This window comes from Eptesicus fuscus, chromosome 24 (genome assembly GCF_027574615.1).
Source record: "Eptesicus fuscus isolate TK198812 chromosome 24, DD_ASM_mEF_20220401, whole genome shotgun sequence".
Taxonomy (NCBI): domain Eukaryota; kingdom Metazoa; phylum Chordata; class Mammalia; order Chiroptera; family Vespertilionidae; genus Eptesicus; species Eptesicus fuscus.
The window spans coordinates 14,519,367-14,537,079 of record NC_072496.1 but is presented as its reverse complement, the minus strand read 5'-3'; the positions used below and the strand labels follow the sequence as shown (position 1 = coordinate 14,537,079).

Genomic DNA, 17,713 nt, shown 5'->3' with positions numbered 1-17,713 from the left:
GGCTGTGCGAACCAAAGGCCACTCTGCGGTCAGCGCCACGGCCGCCCGGTGGCACCGGGGAACCGCGGCCCCGCCATGAACGGGCTCTTCAGCGCCAGGTCGCCGCCGCACAGAGAACCCGGTATTCAGAAAGCACCTCTCTCTTGGACCGAAACGGGAAAACCACTCCCAGCCACCGTGGGTGGTCCCGGTGTCGCCAGAGCAGCTCTGCTGGGCACCGCCCAGGGGAGGAGGGCAGGACGGGGCTGACGTGGGGGGGGGGGACCCCAGGATCCATCATACCCCCGGGCCTGGACACGCGAGCTGGGGCTGCAGAATCTCGATGGAATTTGCCAGGGGCTGAGCGAACGCTGCCGTCCTTGGACACAGTGGGAGACAGAGGTTGGAGGCGGGGAGGCCCCCCTACCCATCTCTAAAGTCAGCTGCACGGACGCGGGGCCGCAGGGAGAGTGCAGGCTGCGTGCGGGCCACAGTGCCATCCGCGAGCCACCCGCGCCACCGAGGAGGCAGGAGAGGCCTCCCGCACAGGACGGGCCGAGGCCCTGCCCGTGCCCACGGAGAAGTGTGGCGAGTGACTGTCCGTCTGCAGTTTGTTAGGAGCCGCCAGCGGCCCCTGGGGGCACCGGCTGCTATCCTGGGGCCCGGAGACGCGGGCGGCCCTGCTGAGCCCAGAGCGGGGAGGGCCCAGGCCCCAGGCAGCCCTGCTCTCCCACAGGGGAGCCCTCTCCACCCTCCCCATTGCCTGCGTCTGTCCCCTCCATCACCTAGCAATGCTGTCAGGAGGCGGGCAATCCGGGAGGCCATGAGGTCACGGGGCGGGGCCTCGTGAACGGGATGCGGAGAGGAGCCCCCAGGCTCTGGGCTCTTTGTGAACTAGGAAGGGGGTCCTGCCAGACACTCCGACCTCGGACTTCAGCCTCCAGACCGTGAGAAACGCATTTCTGCTGTTATAAGCCGCCCGGTCTGTGCCGTGTGGTGTGGCAGCCCAGAGGGACTAGGTCACCGCCGCGAAGCCAGGCCAGCGGGGGCTGGCCCGCCGCAGGCAGCTGGCGACAGCCACGGCCACTTAAGGACATAGGATGCCTCATAAAGGCAACAGGAGCAAGAAGGTTCTGTCGCTGCTTAGCGTCAAGAGGCTGGTGTCCTGCCCGGCTGCTGTGGCTCAGGGGTTCAGCATTGACCCTTGAACCAGGAGGTCACAGTTCAATTCCTGGTCAGGGCGCGTGCCCGGGTTGCAGGCTGGATCCCCAGTAGGGGGCCTGGAAGAGGCAGCCGATCCATGATTCTCTGTCATCACTGATGTTTCTCCCTCCATCTCCCTCTCTCTGAAATCAATACAAAAATATTTAAAGTATTTTGTTTAATAACAGCTAATGTCCTTAGAGATGAGAGAAAGCACAATCCATGGCTGTCCGGGCCGCTCAGGGCCCCTCAGTGTATGTATGTATATGTATATGTATGTGTGTGTGTGTGTGTGTGTGTGTGTGTGTGTATATATATATATATATATATATATATATATATATGTTAGAGGCCCGGTGCATGAATTTGTGCATGGGTGGGTCTGGCCAGCCTGGCCAGGGGGAGGGGACATGGGTGGTTGGCCGGCCTGCCTGCTGGTCGAACTCCTGGTCAAGGGGACAATTTGCATATTAGCCTTTTATTATATAGGATATACACTGAGTGGCCAGATTATTATGCACTCAGAGATCATGATAATTTGGCCACTCAGTGTAAGTGTTGAAAAGTATTTATCTGGAAGGCGCAGGTGTCTGCTGTGAAAATGCAGGCTAAGCAGGCCACTGCATACCTACAGCCTGGGCTACAGTGTCTATGAGAAGGTTCAGTTGCTCCAACTCATTGCACAGGAACTGCCCCCGATGGTGCAGCTAATCTCCCATCAGACATCTGCTCCTGCCGGGATGGGCTCCAGGAGCGTGGGTCCGGGAATCTTGGCACCCTGAGCTCCCAAGCTTACAGTCAGAGCCGATAAACAAAATGGCCACAATTCCCGACCTGCCCGTGTGTGCATGCCCCTTGCAATGTGACTTTGCAGCCCCTCCAATCAGGAGGCGGGGTCTCTTCCCCACCCCTCGGACCTGGGCCAATGGGACAGGGCACAAGAGACGCTGCTTCCATTCTGAACCTGGGCCTAAGGGCTGCATGCTTGGGCCATGCCGTGGCCATAAGAGTAAGTCCAAGATCACTCCTGGTTGATGAGAGATGGTGTGGAGAGAGACCAGGGGGCCAGCCATGGCCATTCTAGAAGCCCCCTAAGCGGCCAACCCCCAATCATGTGGTGGCATCCAGCCTAGGTCAGCAGAGCTGATCACAGACCAGAAGTGAGCCGAGCGGGGAGCAGGGGACGCTCAGCTGACCCATCCACTCAGGAGCAATAGTAAACGCTTATTGCTTAAGCCACTGAATTTTAGGGGGGTTCGTAACGCAGCAGTAGCTGACTGGTTCAACAGCAATCCCTACCCTCTCTTCTCCCCGCTCCCCATCCACTCCACGGACCCAGGCCACAGGACTGCATTACATGTCAGCCTCAGTTTCCCTGCCTGCGCTCCAGTTCCCCATCAGGACTAAAGACCGGCCTTCTAGGATCCTGCCTAAATCTAACCCATCTCCCGGAAATGCTCTTTCCCTCTTACACACCCCCACCCAGAGGTGGGGGCGGGAGTGGGGTCCTCATAGGCAGCTGCCTACATCTCCAGGTCGTGGTCCTGAAACGTCCAGTTCTCTCCACTACCACCCGCTTCCTGGTGGCACCCACGGCTGGCTGGCCCCTCCTCCTCCCAGGGCTCTGTCTTGGTGACATCCTGGCACGGTGGCCCTGCCCACCGTAGAACTCCAGTTACTCAAATGGACTGTGCAATGGAGCCCAAACCGGCTTCCGGGGGCGGAGGGACTAGTCCTGCGGGTGCTCTGGGCGCCACCTCCAGGCATGGGTCCCAGAGAATGAGCAACAGCTCCGGACCTGACTGAGCACTGCCTGGCCCCGGGGGGGGGCGGGGGAGGGGAGAGGAGAGGTCGGGGGAGAGGTGGGGGGGGGTCCGCACCCACCTGAGAAGCGTCCTGTGGGAAAACCGCGTCAAAGGCGAACATCTTGGGGGGCACCTGGCTGCCTCTCTTCTGGAAGGCGCTCTGACCCCCGCACGCCAGGGGGTCGTACAGGGTGACCTGCTTCTTCCGAGGGTCCACCTTCAAGAAGGAGCTGGACTCGGCGGTGTCGCGGGCCAGCGTGGAGCAGATGCGCAGCATGACCTTCACCTGTCGGGGGACGGGACGGGACAGACGGGATTGAGTCGGATGGAACGTGCATGGGACCGTCACGTGATCAACGAGGATCTTAATCCCTCCAGTGAAGCCGCAGCACGAGCCTCCGGGCTGTGGGGAAACGGGGGTGTTTGTGATGACCCGGTGGGCTATTCCGGGTGCCCCTGGCTTCATTACAGAAGCGGCACAGCAGGTTCCGGCCTTCCTGTTCACATAAAGGGGGAATGAGCGGCACCCCGGCGGCCCAATTACGTGGATGAAAAGGTGGCCCCGACTGCCGCCTCTCGGGCTGGTGCCGTCCCCCGAAGCCCACAGATCAAGGAGCCCCGACATGAAAGTTAGCTGCGTGATTCACTCCTCGCCTCCGCTCGCCGGGACTCTCGGAGAAAAACCCACGTTATTAGTGTCGTCATTAACGGCCGTGCCGTGGCCGGCTTCCCGCCAGCGTCCGAAGTGTGTTCCAGGGAGCGGGAGGAGGGATCCGTGTGAGCTGCTATCTGGGATCCCATTGAGTGAGCGCATGGAAGGCGGCTCTTCGGGGCCCAAAAGCACATCTCCGTGGGACGCTGACCCGCCCCTGGGAACGGCGCACGGACGTCTCCGGGGCTCATGACCAGCACCCCCCCCCCCCCCCCCCATGGCCGAACGTGGTGCCTACAGAAAGGACCGCCTGCCCTGGGCCCTGAGCTGAGCGGAGTCGAGCTGAGGCCTCACACGCAGCTCTGGAGACTCCGTCCTGGGCCCGGGACAGCAATGACGCCCTGACCAGCTCTTCGCTGCTATGTTGCTAGTTCAGTCCAACGGCGATGAGCCTCTGCTATGTGCCAGGTGTTATAGTAATAATGATAAGAATAATATAGAATAAGTATCAAAGTGTGGAATTACAGTGTGATATTAAAATATGATGTTAAGAAGTATTAAATGTAATGTAAACAGGTTGATTAAACACCCCTGAGTGGCCTGTATGCAGAAAAAAAAAGTAAAGTGATCTGTTCCCCATATGTAAAACCAGATATGCAAGGCTCCTGGGACCCGCTGATAAGACACACTGAAGACGCCCATCTAGGCACATAAAAAGAGGAAGCACCAGAGGAAGATCAGAGAGGCTTGTTCTGCTCCTCCACAGACGGTCACTCTCCACCCCCCTTCCTGCAATCTGCCCAAGCTCTGCCGTGGACTGTGAGTCCAGACAGTGAGCCGGAAACTGAGGCCTCAAGCAAGATGCCGAGCCGCAGCTGCAACGTCCAACGTCCAGTGTGTGTGTCTGTCGGCGCGGATCCCCGGGTGGCCTGCCGAGGTCTGGAAACCACCAGGACTCTGTAAATAAACCGTGTGTGATTCGTGCATTGCATGTCTGTCTCCTGTGTAATTTATGCTCGGTCAATATTAAGTAAGTACCTTGGGTCGTACGTGTCAGTTTAGAGACTGGCTGAGGCACCCTTGGTCACCTGTGCTTACGTCCCTGAAGGAGAAATTGGGACACCAGGCACCGGCCTAGGCGTGAGGGGTGCAAAGTCACGCGGTACATGACGTGGCAGGGCAGACAGGCCATTTCTATGGCATGATGTGGCCCGTGCTGAGCCTGGGCAGAGTTATGGTTAAACTCTGTGTCTTGCCGTCTTCATCTCATCACGGGTCAGGGCTGATGCAATTTCAGTGGGGAGGGAGCTTGTAAATTTTTAAATGAAATATTTCAAATGCACGGGAGAGCTCAGAGAAGACTCTATATGCGCGTAACGAGGGAGGCCACCTCCTGCCCACTGCAGGCCTGTCCGCTGAGGTACAGGAACTAACGGGCAGAGTATAAAGCTGAAACGTAGCGCGTGCCCAGAGCACCGGGCTGTCAGATGCCCGGCCCGGTGCCCCGCTGTCCTTGTCCCCATCCCAGAAGAACGGTACTCGGGGGAGGGTCCCGAGGCCGGGGCCACGGTGGACGGAGCACAATGTTGGGGTGAGGCCCACCTTCCAGGGTCCAAATCTTGGTCCTCCCACTGGGAGGTCACACACTGACACCTGCCGTTTCCTGAGGGTCTAGTGTGAGCGTGGGCGCTGTCATCCCCGGGCTCCCTCTTCATCCCCCTCAGCCGGGGGGTGGCTTTTATTCCCTACAGATTCTGGTCCAGATTGTACAGGTGAGAAAACACAGGTCCCTGAGCGTGTCCCAAAGCGCTGAACCTGCGGATGGGAAGGCCAGGCCTGTCCCCAGGCTCACACTCCTCCACGGTGCCCCCCGCGGCCTCCCACACGGCTGCTCTGCTCCGGGCCTGGTTTCTCGCCTGTAGAATAGGAAGAGCAATGCCCATCTCACGGGACTGTGGCGAGAATGACAGGAAGTGGCATGGGAGATGCTGAGTACGGGGGTGGGGGGCACCCAGGGGGTGACCTCTTCCTCCCCCTCGTCCTCCTCCCCCCAGGCGTGCTCCCGCTGAACCACAATACGCTGGCCTTTTCCAATCTCAGAGTCAACGATGAGGCTGTGGAACTCCCTGTCCTGGACTCTGGGTGCCATGAATCCCAACGGGGGGGGGGGGGGGATCCCCGCAGACAGAGCTGGGCATCGGCGCGGGGCCTTACGAGGCTCCTGGTGGCCCCACGTCCCTCTACAGGACAGCGGCCCCCACAGCTGTCCACCGCCCACTCTGGCCATTTCCTAGTTCACTGTGAATGTCTCTAGTCCTAGTTCAGGTCCATTCCGCTCCATCGATTTGCGCCCGCTACACAGCACGTGTGCTGAAGAGCTCATCTTCCAGCTGCGACTTTGGGGAGGTGTCTGGCGCCCGGCTTGCTAAGCGGGCAGCACACCTCCAGCCGGGCCCCTGATCGTACACGCCGGCCGGGCGGAGGCAGCGCCAGGAGAACTGATGGAGGCGCATGGCCACTGCCCGTCCACCGCACAGTCCCACGTGCAATCTGTGGGTGCCGACTGAGTGAGCTACGCCAGGGTGGGGCTGCGCGGGGAAGCAGGAGAGAGGCCTGGGTCAGCGAGTCCTCTGTCGGGGAGGGATCTCCTGCATCTTAATGAGGCCGGGCCCGCAAGCCATCTCTGCGGACGGAGGGGTGGAGGGTCCCAGTCACCACCGGCCACGTCGATGCAGGCTCTCTACAACCCGCTGAACTCTGGGCTGGGGGAAATGCGCGCTCCGTTCTTTACTTTGCAATTCACTTAGATAAATGGAGATTTTTTTTTCCCCCTTACAGGAAGGAAACTGGGGTTTTCTGCTTCACTTCGTTGTGTCATTTCCTTTTAATCCAGCACCCTCCTGCCCCATCCTCGGTGATTAAAGTGCTCGGGAGATACCACTGTGACCGAGAAAGGCCTCCCAGCCCTGGCCGGTGTGGCTCAGTGGACAGAGCGTCGGCCTGCAGACTGAAGGGGCCCGGGTTCGATTCCGGTCAAGGGCACCTGGGTTGCAGGCTCCTCCCTGACTCGGGCCCTGGTCAGGGCGCGTGCAAGAGGCAACCAATCAGTGTGTTTCTCTCACATCCATGTTTCTCTCTGTCTTTCCTCCCTCTTCCCCTCTCCCTAAAAACCAATGGGGGAATATCCTCGGGTGAGGATTAACAACAACAAAACCAAGAGTTCTTGCTTCTGTCGCAAACCCAGTAGGTCCTGGCAATCCCTGCTTCACCCTTCCTCCCTGGCCTCCGGGGAGCCGCCCTGCAGTGCTCACAGGCACAGCCGCTCCCAGCACCGAGGGAGGGCCACCGTGTCCCCCCCAATGGCAGGACCCAGAGAGCTGAAGGGGGCACAGCGAGCTGGGGGGCGGGAGGGCCTGGCACCCCGACTTGTGAGCAGATGAGCACCTCTAGCCAAGCTCTCTCTGCTGGGACCTCACTTCACCTCCTGTACCTAATCACCCCATGGGCGGGGCCGGCAGCTGTTGCTCTGGGCAACCGCTGTCTTGGTGCCCTGCTCATCCATCTCCGGGATGGCGGGGCGGGACAGAGGGACAAGGATTTGTGGACACTCGCCGAGAGGGAGAGGCAGGGCCTGAACTGCACACACACACACGCACGCACGCATGCACACACACACACACACACGCACACACACACACACCATCCATGTAGAGGCAAAGCCCACGGCCCCCCAGCCTCAGGGCGTGACTGTGGCATGGGCCCCACACTGTTGTCACCACACATGATCCCCGGGACGGAGAGCCCTGTCTGCCCCGTGTCACAGCATGAAGCCCCGGTGCAGACCCCGGGGGGCTCTCCCTCGCCTCTCTGCCCAGAGCTGCCCAGCGGGGGCTCTTCATCGCCCGTCTGCCCAGCGGGAGGCTGACTGAGCGCCTGGGCAAACCTGACCATTCGCAGGGCCCCTCACGGATTGACAGACCACAGAGACGGGAGGCGGAGGGAGGAGGCCGCCCAGCTGTCCTCACGCACGCGCTTTGCTTACACTCCTTTGTGGGCCCCGCAGTGAGGCCCCGACGGACACACTCGGAACAATGACGGCTCCCTGGCCAGGGTCTCGGCCACAATAGCTGCTCGAGGACAGCATGTCAGCGAGGATGAGTTTTCCCCACGAGGCCAGAGGCTGCAGAGGAAAGGAACCACTACCGTCTTTCAATTCCTTTACTGATGTCTAAGTTCACCGATTTTTTTAAAATATGTTTTCATTCATTTCAAAGAGAGAAAGGGAGAGGGAGGAGAGGGGAGAGAGAGAGAGAGAGAGAGAGAGAGAGAGAGAGAGAGAAAGATCAATGATGAGAGAGAATCACTGATCAGCTGCCTCCTGCACGCCCGCCCTGGGGATCGAGCCCACAACCCAGGCATGTGCCCTGACCGGGAACCGAACCGTGACCTCCTGGTTCATAGGTTGACACTCAACCACTGAGCCACGCCAGCCAGGCAAAGTTCAGCGATTTTTTAACCATCAGCTTAGTAGAAACTGGTCAAGGCGAGGTCAGATCACCTAACATTTGGCACATGTCTGCCTCCATCCCAGCAGTCCGAGGACCACCTTTAAGCTTCCCAAGTCTAGTGAGTTCCTGAAACGTGTCTCCAAGGCAAGTCAGGGCCCAAAAGAAGTGTCATCAGAACGCACCAGCCAGAGGCGTGGTGGGGAGAGCAGAACACTGAGGCCGCCAGAGGGACTCCTCGTCCTGGGGAGTCCTCCACCTGCTGGGACAGAGCAACTGCCCTGCAGAGCCCGTTCGCCACGGACGCCACGGACGCCCGTCCAGGGCCGGCTTCCTCCCATGGGGCCGGGCGGCGACGGGAGGCTGGTGCCCTCACGGTGGGTGTGCGCCCGGGAATGCCGGCATCCTGTGGCTCACGGGAGACTCTGCCTCCGATGGGAGAGCCCTGGCGTCCCAGGCCCTGCCTGATGGCAGCCGAGAGCGAGCGGAGACGCAGCGCCCTGCGGCCCTCAGTGCGGGCCAGGAGGCCTTCCCTGGCTCTAGGCATTTTGGGGGCGATTCAGCTCTTGAGAGAAAACTGTGGAGGGCCATGAAAAGGGCCCACTGTATCTAACGAGCGGATCTCCTTTCTTACAGGCTCCGGGTATAACGGCACTGCCGTGAAGAGGAAGCCAGGAGACTGGGTTCGAATCCAGACTTTGCCACCATTGAGTGGCCGCCATCTAAGGCGTGGGCCTCGGTGTCCTTATCCCCAGAACGGGCCTGTTGTGCCACCTCCCTTGAAGGACGTTTCTGAAGAAACAATTAGAGAGCCCGGCCGGCGTGGCTCAGTGGTTGAGCATCAACCTATGAACCAGGAGGTCACGGTTCGATTCCCCGTCAGGGCACATGCCTGGGTTTCAGGCTCGATCCCCCGTGGGGGGCGTGCAGGAGGCAGCCGATCCATGATTCCCTCTCATCATTGATGTTTCTATCTTTCTCTTCCTTTCCTTCCTCTCTGAAGTCAATAAAAATATATTTTGAAAAGAAAGAAACAAATAGACAAGTAAAGCAGCATACAAATGTAAAATATTATTCTAAGAAGGAAGGAAAGAAAGGGGGAGGCAGGGAGGGGGGAGGGATGGGGAGGGGGGAGGGGAAGAGGGAGGGAATTCGTATTCCTTTCTCTATCAAGTTACTGATATCAGAAGCCTTTCTCCTAAGCTTAATTTTAAAAATTAAAGTAAAAGAATTATTTAATGAACACACACATCCACGGCAGCAGAGAGCAGAGTATCCCCGCCTCCCCGATGATTAAATCAAAGGCTATAGCTTGCTGGCATATTTGTAAAGGCGAGGAATCCACGTGAAATCGGATCTGAGCATCAAAAAGGGACGTGAGCTCTTCCCTTACTCGACTCCTTTCTTTTCTGTCTGATCAGGTGATGAGGGTGGGCACAGCGTCTGCTCAGGGCCCATCCGTCACTCCCGGGGAATTCTCCCACCATTCCGCACAGGATGGCTGGGGAGGCTGGGACGTGAAACACACCCCTCCATGTACGCTCTTCTCAGCACCCTCGCTTTTCTGATCAACCAAGAAGTTCGCAGCCCTCCCCGTCCTGTGCTTGAGGACCGTCCGACAGAGCTGCCGGAAAAGATTTAGTGACGTGCCCATGTCTAACCCACACGGCCAGGGACGACGGGCCATTCCCAGGCCTGGCTTAAAGAGCGCCTTCCTCTCCTGATACAACGTACGACTCCACTGCTGGCCCACCATGGGCACACGGGAACCCCGAATAAGACCGCCCCGGCCCCCTGTAACTTGCCCAATGTGCCCGCCTCACCTGATAGGAGAGAGAAGCAAACTAAAATCGGGTTTTATAAAAGGCAAAGGTTTAAATACTTTCCTAATAACATCTCGAGCCATGATCTGAAGTCACTTTCTCTGAAGGAAGACCTTGATGGTTCCGTGGGACTGAAAGTTTCCAGAAGTTTTCCAGGAGACCGCAAGAACCATATCCCCGTAGCAATGACCTTGGAGGGCCCACCCCCAAGCATGGGAGGGAGGCCAGCAGGCCTGCTCCCGAGGTGACTTCGGGCGCTTGTGAACACATTTGCAAGGTCAGTGTCGCAGGAAGACACAGTTACCCGTAAGAATCGCAGATCCAGCAGGGGAGGGCGGGGCTAAGGGGGAGAGATCAACCAAAGGACTTTTATGCATGCATATAAGCCTAACCAATGGACACAGACACCAGGGGCCGGGGGTGAGGGCATGAGTGGGGGATGGGGGGACAATAGGGGGATAAGGACACATTTGTAATACCTCAATAAAGGGGGGAAAAAGAATCGCAGATCTGCACCTGCCGGGACCCCAAAGACGCCAGGCACACTGGAGCTGTTAGTTACAGAGCAAAACCAAACTGGATTGAATTTCTTTGCATAGAACACAGTACTAACCCGACGTGACCTATTCAAAGGTCATGGGGCTGTAGTCACTGCAGGAATGCAGAGTGGGGGGATCCAGCACCGAGTTTGGGGGTGGGGGTGGGGGTGGGGTGGGGTGAGACCCCGGGCCTAGTCTGGGGCAGTGTCTGCTCTGCTGACAAATCACCACCTGTCAATCAGCCCTGGGCACCAGCGCCATACCGTCTCTAACAGTTCCACAAACCTCACATGTACCGAGGACTGCCTCCACGGGGCTCCCCAACAGCCGTGTTAGGGATCATCACTACAATCGCTACCTGCACCCCTCCTTGGAGGCTCAGGAGGCTGAGCTCGGGGCACCTCGGAGGCTGGTCCACAGCCCGCTGCCTGGCAGAGGTGCAGGGGCGGTGGGGGGCCGGGACCGGCTCCCCTGCAGGGAGTGTCCGGGTCGAGCCCAGCCCAGCAGGACCAGAGCATCCTCTCCCGGGGCGGGGCCGGGGTGAACCTCCTGGAGGAGCCGGAGGGCTGTCCCTGCGCTGGGGACGCTGGCTCTCAGGGGTGCCAGTGGGTGGCCTAGTGTGGTCCCAGGCAGCCAGTCATGAGCCGCGAGGCCCTCCGAGAGGGAGATGCTGGGGACGGTGACAGCGGCGGCACAAGGAAGCTCAGTGTGGCCAGTAACGGAGCCGGGTAATGAGATGTTCTCCAGACAGAAGCGCTCGGGGAGTGGGGGGACGGAGACTCCCCAAAGTGCCTCGTCAGCAGGAGCCTGTCGCCAGCAGGGACTGAGGCGCGGAGCGAGGACAAAGCCAGGGAAGGCCCTGCCAGAGGCGCGGCATGGCAGCAGCTCCCCCCCCCCCCCCGCCCCCGCAATTAGCAGGCGGCACAGCCTGTGAGACGAGACAGGCGTCCGGGCCGGGCTGTCAGCAGAGGCCGGATCCTGACAGCCGCCTGTCGGACAGGCCTCGCTCTCGCTCAGGGCTGGGGAGCTGATTAAGGAGCTGGTGAAACGCATGCTCAGGTGCAGCAAGCTGGGGCGGGAGGGAGGCGGAACCTGGGGTCCTGAGGCATCCCTGGGGACCCCCTTCATTATTAAAGGCTCTGGATGTCAGCGCCCTCCCTGGACCGTGTGGAGTATGGCCTGGAGCTTGGGGCACACGCTCTGGAGACGGATTGCTGGGGTTTGAGTTCTGCCTGGCCCCCTATTTTGGGGGTTTTTTGTTGTTGTTATTAATCCTCAACCAAGGATATTTTTCCATTGATTTTTTAGAGAGTGGAAGAGAGCGAGAAACATCGATGTAAGAGAAACACATTGATTGGTTGCCTCCTGAGCGAGCCCCCACCAAGGTACATGCCCTCGACCGGAATCGAACTCGGGACCCTTCAGACCACAGGCCGACGCTCTATCTACTGAGCCAAACCGGCCAGGGCTGCCTGTCCCTCTATTGATGTGCCTCTGTGGACAGAGAACGTGGCCCCTGCAGGCCCCATCTACAAACTAGTCCTAGCAACAGGCTGCTCAGTGGGGTGGTTGCAACCCCTGAAAGGGCGGATGCCTGTGACCCCCAACAGCAGTGCCTGTACACAGCGGGCACTTGGTAAATATATCCTACCTAATAAAAGAGTAATATGCAAATTGACCCTAACTCTGCTACACCCACCAGCCACACCCACCAGCCAATCAGAGCAAGTATGCAAATTAGCCCAACCAAGATGGCTACAGCCACGGAGAAATTAGGAGGGAGGCTTGGGTTTCCAAGGCGATAGAAGAAGCCAAGCTTTCCTCTGCCCTGGCCGGCCTAAGCCTCCACTCAAGGCTACGAAGTTTCAATTATAGAAGGTAAACAAATCCAAACAGAAATGGCTGCCGGCCACACAGTTTGGCTCCACTCCAGGCTACAAAGTTTCAATTGTAGAAGGTAAATAAATTCCAGATACCAGGGCCTCCTCTTGGGTCACCAGGGGGCATGACCGGCCTGCAAACCACCACATGCCCTTCACCCAGGCTGCCCCACACCCCAAGGGAACCCCCACCCTTATCCAGGACACCCTTCAGGGCAAACCAGCTGGCCCCCACCCATGTACCAGGCCTCTAATAAAAGAGTAATATGCAGATTGACCATCACTCCAACACACAATATAGTTGCACCCATGTGGTCAAAGATCCTGCCCCCATGTGGACACAAGATGGCCACTACAAGACGGCCAGCAGGGGAGGGCAGTTGGGAGGCACCCAGCCTGCAAGGGAGGGCAGTTGAGAGGGACCAGGCCTGCAAGGGAGGGCAGTTGGAGGCGATCAACCCTGCAGGGGAGGGCAGTTAGGGGTGACCAGGCCGACATAGGAGGGAAGTTGGGGGCAAACAGGCTGGCAGGGGAGTAGTTAGACATCAATCAGGCTGGCATAGGAATGGTTAGGGGGTGATCAGGCTGGCAGGCAGGCAAGCAGTTGGGAGCCAGCAGTCCTGGATTGTGAGAGGGATGTCTGACTGCCCGTTTAGGCCCGATTACACTGGGATTGGGCCTAAACAGGCAGTAGGACATCCCTCAAGGGGTTCCAGATTGGAGAGGGTGCAGGCTGGGCTGAGGGACACCCCACCCCGTGCACGAATTTCGTGCACCGGGCCTCTAGTCCTGTAATAAAGATAATAATGCTTATTAAATTTTATAATGTAAATTCTTAGCACCTTTAAATATTTAAATGTATAACATACATTGTGAAATTATTACAATTATTGAGGGTATGAGCACTGGAAAGATCAGGAACACTGAAGTCAGACAGATCTGGTCTTACTTACTGGCTATGCGACAATGACTGTTTTATTTTAACAGTTTCCTCATCACTAAAATGGGAATAATAATCCCAATATGGAAGGATTCCCATGGTTATTAAGCAAATTATCTGCTCAGTGCTTGGCATAAAGTAGTCCCGGGTCAGTAATAGTTCCCATCATGCCCATGTCCTCAGGAATCTAACATGACCCCGGCTCTCCCCTCCCCACTTGGACCTAGGAGGTCAGGACACCCGATCCCTAGATTCTTAGTCGCTATGCCCAGAGGAGAGACCTGGGGAGGGACACTGTTATCTCACCATAGAGTATGGAGCCAACACAGGTTCCACGCTGGCCTGGGCCTCCAGGGTTTCACAGATTCAAGCCCAGGTCTCCCCACTTCCACCCTCACTCTCTTTTGCTTCTTCTTCTTCTTTTTTTTTTTTTAATATTTTTCATTGATTTCAGAGAAGAAGGAAGAGAGGGAGGGAGGGAGAGAGGGAGAAAAACATCAATGGTGAGAGAGAATCATTGATCGCCTGCCTCCTGCACACGCCCCTACTAGGGATCAAGCCCACAACCCAAGCATGTGCCCTAACAGGGAATCGAACCATGACCTCCTGGTTCCTAGGTCGATGCTCAACCACTGAGCCACATCGGCCGGACATTTTTGGATTCTTTTTTGGTGAATCTTGGGTAAGTGATAATCGGAGAACATAGCTAGAAAAAGTCCCCGTGGTTAGTCTGTGGTTTCTGCGGTTATTTCATCCCTTGAGATCCCCATTCAAAGGACAAAACAGCATGGGAAGAGTTTTTGAGTCGGCAGCATGTGGGTACTTCTTAAAAACCAGAATCCTTTCAGAGGTGCTCGGGCTGGATTCGGGTGCTGACTGTTAACAAAGGGCCATTTACCACCAAAACCCACGCACGTGTAGCAACGGAAGCTCTAATGGATCTGTCATCAGCAAACACGCAGGAAGTGTGTCACCACAGAGACGCTGTGGGCTTGACACACGCAGGACCAAGGGAAAGTTGTCTTTTTTGCAGCCCACTTTGTTATAAATATATTATAAATACTATCTAATAATAGACAGATATGCAAATTGACCATACCTCCGACACACCCACAAGCCACGCCCACCATCCAATCAGAGCGAGTATGCAAATTAACCCAAACCAAGATGGCTACAGCCACAGAGAGCAAGGTTTCCTAGGTAACAGAGGAAGCCAAGCTTTCCGCCTGCCCTGGCCAGGCCTAAGCCTCCACTCAAGCTACAAAGTTTCAATTATAGAAGGTAAACAAATTCAAACAAATGGCGGCAGAATGGAGCTTGAGAGAGCAGGCCAGGGTTGCCGCCGGCAACAGGGGAAGCAAAGCTTTCCGCACACCCTGGCCGTGCCCACCCGCTTAAGGCAACAAAGTTTCAATTATAACCCCAACACAAATGGCTGCCGGCCTCAGAGGGAGCCCCAGGCTTGGCTCCGCTCCAGGCTACAAAGTTTCAATTGTAGAAGGAAAGTAAATTCCAGATACCAGGGCCTCCGCTTGGGTTGCCAGGGGGCGTGGCCAGCCTGCAAACCACCACAGGCCCCTCGCTCAGGCCTCCCCACACCCCAAAGGGAACCCCCACCTGATCCAGGATGCCCTTCAGGGCAAACGAGCTGGCCCCCACCCCTGTATCAGGCCTCTATCCTATCTAATAAAAGAGTAATATGCAGATTGATCATCACTGCAACACACAATATAGCTGCCCCCATGTGGTCAAAGATCCTGCCCCCATGTGGACATAAGATGGCCATCACAAGATGGCCAGCAGGAGAGGGCAGTTGGGAGGCACCCGGCCTGCAAGGGAGGGCAGTTGGGAGGCACCCTGCCTGCAAGGGAGGGCAGTTGAGAGGGACCAGGCCTGCAAGGGAGGGCAGTTGGAGGTGATCAACCCTGCAGGAGAGGGCAGTTAGGGGTGACCAGGCCGGCAGAGGAGGGAAGTTGGGGGCAAACAGGCTGGCAGCGGAGTGGTTGGGGGGTGATCAGGCTGGCAGGCAGAAGCGGTTAGGGGCAATCAGGAAGGCAGGCAGGCAAGCAGTTGGGAGCCAGCAGTCCTGGATTGTAAGAGGGATGTCTGACTGCCCTCAAGGGGTCCCATATTGGAGAGGGTACAGGCTGGGCTGAGGGACAACCCCCTCCGTGCACGAATTTCGTGCACCGGGCCTCTAGTACAAATATAAAACCTCAGCTTGCTAACAGCCTGACACTCCACTCCGTGTCTCCTCACTCCCTGCCCCCTTCCCCTGGGCCCAGGACTCTCCCTGTCCCGCTGCGCCTGGCCTTTGACCTACTTACTAGCACCCAGGAACGCTGAGAATAAGTCAAGTGCCCCTGTCAGGTGAGGCCCAGAAACCCCAGCTCTCACATGCGCCGTGGGATTTTGCAAAGCACCGCAGTAAGCAGCCTAGTTATCTAAATCGAAAAGGCCGCGGACAGCGAACGGTGAGGGTTGTACTCTCCCGGCAGGCATCCCTCAGCGTGCGTTCTTCGTACAACTCTCTATGCTGCAGGCTTATGAGCTCCGTTAAATGCATGCATCACCCATGGGATGACAGTGGTGTTCTCCCTGCGGAGGGGACCCACATAGGACCCACAGGTGCCAGCATGAGCCTGGGTTCCCAGGGCATCCGGGACAGAGGTCACGTGACCCAGGGCAGGACCCCGGTCCAGCACCGAGACCTACCAGCCAGGGGCCAGACTGCATGCTGGGTACAGGCCACTGGGGAGGCGGGTTCCATGCGGGGTTGGGGGAGTACCCTCCTAGAAAAGCCCAGGCCACCCCCAACCAAACCCAGCAGGGCCTGAACCGGCCGCCCCTGGGGCGAAAGCTGCGAGGCCCTGCCCACGCCAAGCCTGGGCCTCGGCTCCAGCCCGCAGCGCTGCAGCCTTCACTCCAGGCCAGAGGGGGCGTCTGAGGGGTCTTGGGGCCAAGAGGCTGAGATCTGGAACAGTCCTCGCTAAAATCTAGCTAAAACTTAAATATTTTAAAATTTGAAGTTTAATTTGAAATTCAGCTTAGCTAAAATGTAATGTGCATGGAAGCCTGCCATGGACTCCACCTTCTCATGACCGTCTCACCCTAAAAGAGGGAGCAGAGGGAGGAGGGAAGGAGGAGGAAGACGTTACGCGAATTTCTTGGTCCCACATCCCTGGACCCACGGTTACCCTTCGAGATTCTCACTCTCGTTCACCAAGATCAAGAAAGCTCAATGGCCAATGTCGCCCCAATTCTTTCTCCCAGTTCCTCCCAACGCCTCCGCCCTCACAGAGGCCTCTGTCCACGTCCATCGAACAGACACAAAGCCCACAGCGTGCCCCGAGCCAAGCTTGGCTGGGGGGAAGCGAGGCGAGAGGAGGGTGGGAGGTGGAGAAACCGCCGGGACTGCGGGTACAACCAAACGGAGCTGGTGGCACTTCCACTTGAGGTTCCTTCCCTTTCCACCCGGGCCTGGAAGCTCAGAGGACGCCCCCCAGCTCGCTGCTGCCATCCAGCTGGAGGCCTGGGCGGGCGGGATACGGCTGGAAGGGGTGGGAAGAATGTGCTGAAAAAAGAGGGGGCGAGGCCAGCTGGGGCTAAAGGCGCAAATGCTAATGAGGCTCCCACCACCTCTGGCCACAGGCAAGCCACAGGCCGCCTCTCATGTCCTTGACCCTCATGTCCTTGACCCTCATGTCCTTGACCGCCTCTCTGCCTTGGCCAGAAGCCCTTGGGGCCTCAGGACTCAAGTGCAAAGCAGCCTGGTGAATTCTAACACGAAGGGCTACCTGGGGGACGCGCTTTCTCTTCGTTTTCTTCCCAGAATGCCCGTGTGGAGGATCGGATGGCGGTCAGGGAAGGCAGCACCAAATAAACGGGGTATTGACTGCAGCCTTCTGCGGCGTGCATATGATGTGGGTGGGAGAGACCCACACATTCAGACCCATGCCTGCACTCCAGCGAGGCTAAGCCCTGTGCCTGGAGGCGGGCCGTGGGGGAGGCCTGGATGGGAGCATCGCCTCCTGGCTGAGGGGCTTCGGCCACCTTCGATGAAAGGCGCCTGATCAGCAAGGCGGACCCTGCATTTGAGAATCTGAAAGCTTCCAAGATCCTGGCCTGGCGCAGTGGTTGAGCGTTGACCTAGGAACCAGGAGGTCACGGCTCGATTCCCAACCTGGGTTGCAGGCTGGCTCCCCAGTGTGGGGCCTGCAGGAGGCAGCTGATCAATGATTCTCTCTCATCATTGGTGCTTCTCTCTCTCTCTCCCTCTCCCTTCCTGCGGGTCCCCACAACAGAGCCTGGCCCCTGGGCTCCAGCTCTCACAGGCTGTTGAATTCCCCTTCCAGCTGACCCGCCAACTGCCCTGCCTGTATTCCCC

General features: G+C 57.9%; 1 protein-coding gene across 1 annotated transcript in view; it reads right to left on the bottom strand.

Annotated features, from left to right (window-relative positions):
- Positions 1–17,713, bottom strand: part of KIF26B (kinesin family member 26B) — a 384,278-nt gene that overhangs the window by 53,090 nt on the left and 313,475 nt on the right. The window contains exon 6 of the mRNA XM_054713017.1: positions 3,067–3,273. Within this exon, the coding sequence (XP_054568992.1) occupies positions 3,067–3,273 (207 nt within the window). The remainder of the gene's footprint in view (positions 1–3,066; positions 3,274–17,713) is intronic.